This window comes from Carassius auratus, chromosome 9 (genome assembly GCF_003368295.1).
Source record: "Carassius auratus strain Wakin chromosome 9, ASM336829v1, whole genome shotgun sequence".
NCBI lineage: Eukaryota > Metazoa > Chordata > Actinopteri > Cypriniformes > Cyprinidae > Carassius > Carassius auratus.
In genome coordinates this window covers 15502075-15506408 of record NC_039251.1, presented here as the reverse complement: position 1 = coordinate 15506408, position 4334 = coordinate 15502075, and the positions used below count along the sequence as shown (strand labels likewise).

Here is a 4334-nt window from a genome sequence, read left to right as displayed (position 1 = left end):
TCGTGGCTACCCTTAATTGGTTCATGTTCTCTGTTTCAGACTTGCTTAACCAGACTTGCTCTTCTGCGCTGCAGAGGTGGCCCTTTGTCTCGACTGCATGGATGTGGTGGTCTCCTGCGGAGGGGGTAATGTCACGTTGTCTGGTCTCTGTTTCTCTGGGTGTCCACTAGTGGGCTCACTTCCCCTTAGGCACCTCACCGCAGGCACTATAATTCCCACTAGCCTTGTCCGTTCATCACAGTAATTGCACTCCTGCTAATTTCACCAGGTGCCTTCACTTATTAGTCTTTAGTCTCCCTATATTAACCAGTCTTTTCCTGTTGTCTGAATGGAGTCCTTTTCTTCCGTTTCCTGTTGTCTTTCGTATTCCGAGTTCCTCGCATTTCGAGTTCCTGTTTTCTTTTTCCGTTCCAGTTGCTTTCCTGTCCCTTTCTTGTTTGTTTATTTGGATTGTTTCTGGTTTTGACCCTGGCTTGTTAGGATTACGATTTGGATTACCCTAATAAAAACTTACTGCATTTGGATCTCTTGTTCCCTGTGTTTCACTAGGTCCCGGACATCACATTGGGTCTCTCTTGTGACTTTTCTTCCTTGAACTCTTCAAGGATTGGGGTTCGGGGTGGGGATGTTGCCAATATTTTTAGGAGCTGTTTTAAGTTTTTAAAGTGGATTTGACTAGGCCTTTGATTTTTGAGCTTTTATACAGACCTCCCAAGTATAACAACGATTTTATTTGACAATCTACCTCCAGTTTGTGTAAATTTTTATTGCCAAGCTAACATTCCTTGACTGGTGCTCTGAACTAAGCGATGAGGGATATGGTCCACTGATACTCATAACTGAACCTTAAGGGATGTGGGGAGTGTGTGTGTGTGTGTGTGTGTGTGGGGGGGGGGGGGGTTTACAGCAAAAAGAAAAAAATGTATATATATCGTACTAATCTATAATCTATAATCTATATTAAAAAGATACAGTTCTCTCACTCACGGACACTATATTTAATAATCTGTTCAGATGAGAGCTTGTCAAAACAAGTAAGTGATTTCCAGTTACATAATGTGAAATTAACAATTTATCACACAATCAGGCCAGTATAATACAGCCAAGCTTCACAAAGATATGAGATCATAAGGAAACACCTGTAAGTATCATTGACACCCCCCCCCCATCCCAACCAAAAAAAATTAAATAACAAAATTAATCTGCACAGTCAGAATTAGGAAATCTGGAACAAAACTATTTGTCAGAATGAAAGCTCATTATTATTATAATTATTATTATTATTACTATTACTCTTTAGCATTTATAGATTAATAGATTAATTTTCGTAACATATACTTTAGAAATTCTACAGTTCAAACAATGTAAACAATAAAATCTACATACCAGGCTTTAACTAGAATGGCCTATGGACCAAATTGCACAGTCAGGAATTGACTAACAATAGAGGCTGTGTAGTCTTTAGTCTTGGTCTAGTATAAAAGCACAGGTGACAGCAGTCAGTCAACAAGCAGAAATAGCTTCAGCTTCTCCCTTGTGGAACTACTTAGGATCATCCAGTGCAACCATGAAGGTAAACCTTGTTCCAACACCAATTTCCACACAGTTTTACTCCAAAATGATTCCATTTGTTAACTTTAACTTTAAATCAGTTAAAAGATCAATTTAAAATTTTCAGGTCACCTTCTACGAAGACAGGAACTTCCAGGGTCGCTCTTATGAGTGCATGAGCGACTGTGGTGACTTCTCCTCCTACATGAGCCGCTGTCACTCTTGCAGAGTGCACAGCGGATGTTGGATGATGTATGATCAACCCAACTACATGGGAAATCAGTATTTCTTTAGGAGGGGTGAATATGCTGATTACATGTCTATGTTTGGAATGAACAACTGCATCAGGTCCTGCCGTATGATCCCTATGGTGAGTTCCATAAATGAATTGCCTGTATCCACTCAAATACACATACTTTTATTAATACCATTTCGGATTAAATATTCAATTTTTATTTATTTGGAATCATGAAGCAAAAAGCTGATATATAGGCAAAAATGCCAAAGCAGAGAGGATCCTTTCAGAATGTGTATCTATGAGGCAGAGCAATACAGTTAGTGTATTTGTTTACGTTACATGTTCTTTCTACAAGACAAACTTAAAACAATGTACTTCTCTTCCACTACAGTACAGGGGATCCTACAGAATGAGGATCTATGAGAGGGAGAACTTCATGGGTCAGATGTACGAGATGATGGATGATTGTGACAGTATCATGGATCGTTATCGCATGTCTCAATGCCAGTCCTGTCATGTGATGGACGGCCACTGGCTCTTCTATGAGCAGCCCCACTACAGAGGCAGGATGTGGTACTTCAGGCCTGGAGAGTACAGGAGCTTCAGCAATATGGGCGGCATGAGATTCATGAGCATGAGGCGTATCATGGACTCCTGGTACTAGGGTTTATATTAATAAAATAATTATTCTACAACAATAAACATTCTGTCTTGAAAATCATTGATATCAATAATGTTTACATGAGTAATCAAATAACACCTCATAAATTAAACAGAACTGCAAGAAATTTCTGAATTATGTTTTATTATTTTAAGATAGCAATCTAACTTATGTACTGTAAACATAAGGGATAAATGCTTTCAAATGACAAGGTCCAGCCAGACAAGAAACCCAAACTACCTAGACACAAATTGCATCAAAAAGCTGGTTCCTCACAGCCTTTGGTTAAATTACAATTGCTTATTTTATTAGAATTTATCAGAAATAAATGACTCAAAAGTCCATATGGCTAAATTAAAATAAATAAATAAATACATTTCTTATGTGGTATATTTTAATTATATATATATTTCCATACAATGAAATTCAGTCAAGTTTAATGTTTTGGGTCCAAGTATCTAGAAAAAAATGTAAAAGTAAAAAGGTCTACATTTAAAGAAACACTACAAAACTCGCTATGAACATCTCTGGTTCCTCTTCAAGTCGTTTGTGAGGGTTGCAGCTAGTTACAAGCAAAAAGCACCAATATTAAGAAAAAGCCATATTAAGACATAATACTAATTTTAAAAAATCCATATATGCTTACAAAAAATTCCATATCTGCTGTTCAGTAGACAAACATTGCATATAAAGTTTCATTATTTAACATAGTTATGTAATTCTCAGTACTAGCAAGAATTGTAGGAAATGACCAATGCTCTCTTGCATCTTCAATAACCAAGACTGAAGTGCCCAAGACAAAAAAAAAAGCTGCCAACTGCTCTGGGTATGTGTTCATGGTGTGTGTGTGTGTGTGTGTGTCTGTATGTGCCCTTGCATGGGTCAAATGCAGAGCACAAATTCTTATTATGAGTTACCATACTTGGTCATGCCACCATCATGTCACGTCAACTTTACCTTTTTTCACAATCTGACATTTGCTGCCAATACAAACTTGATGTCATTGAATGAGCGGTCTTCACGTGTCCTCCTGAATCCAAAAACCCAAGGTCCGACTGAGACCTGACTGGGTTTGGGTCCAAAACTTTGATAAGTGCCTTAGACATAGGTTATAATTGTTATAAACAGACTTAGGTAATTTAAAATAAATGTGCTTTTAGTGGATGGACCCGAGAAGACTAATTATTTTAAGCTATGCCAACTTTTAATTATTTGTTTTGGACGTTTAACCCTTTTTTATATTTTAAAACAAATATATATTAAATAATTGCTAGACAACATTAGACAACGCAAGTATAAATTTGTCCATCTATTCCTTACAGCCGGCATTCCTGTAATTTACCAATGCCTGCCTTTGCCAAGAACTATTTCACCACCATGGGGCTGGATGGTAGACTTACAGCAAGTATTTTAATTTCCTTTAAAGGGGGGGTGAAATGCTATTTCATGCATACTGAGTTTTTTACACTATCAAAGAGTTGGATTCCCATGCTAAACATGGACAAAGTTTCAAAATTTAAGTTGTACGTTTGAAGGAGTTTTTCTGTTCCAAAAATACTCCTTCCGGTTTGTCACAAGTTTCGGAAAGTTTTTTTCGAGTATGGCTCTGTGTGACGTTAGATGGAGCGGAATTTCCTTATATGGGTGCTAAGGGCACTTCTGCCGGAAGAGCGCGCGCTCCCATATAGCAGAGCAGAGAGAGGCTGTGCACAGACAATCACTGATCAGAGCGAGAGCGTCGCAAAATGTCACAAAAGGAGTGTTTTTGGTTGCCAGGGCAAGACAACCCTGCACAGATTACCAAAGAAAAAACACCATTAAGGGACCAGTGGATGGAGTTTATTTTTACAGAGCATCAACAGAGTTGTGCAAGTGTTTGTGTTT

At 37.9% G+C, this 4334-nt stretch overlaps 1 protein-coding gene across 1 annotated transcript; it reads left to right on the top strand.

The window, feature by feature from the left end:
* The first annotated feature begins 1503 nt into the window (after positions 1–1503).
* On the top strand, positions 1504–2506 carry LOC113108482 (gamma-crystallin M2-like). The gene is made up of 3 exons (XM_026271646.1): positions 1504–1573; positions 1679–1921; positions 2181–2506. Exons 1-3 carry the CDS (start codon positions 1568–1570, stop codon positions 2451–2453), a joined length of 522 nt encoding a protein of 173 aa, XP_026127431.1. The 5' UTR covers positions 1504–1567; the 3' UTR covers positions 2454–2506.
* The last annotated feature ends 1828 nt before the right edge of the window (positions 2507–4334 follow it).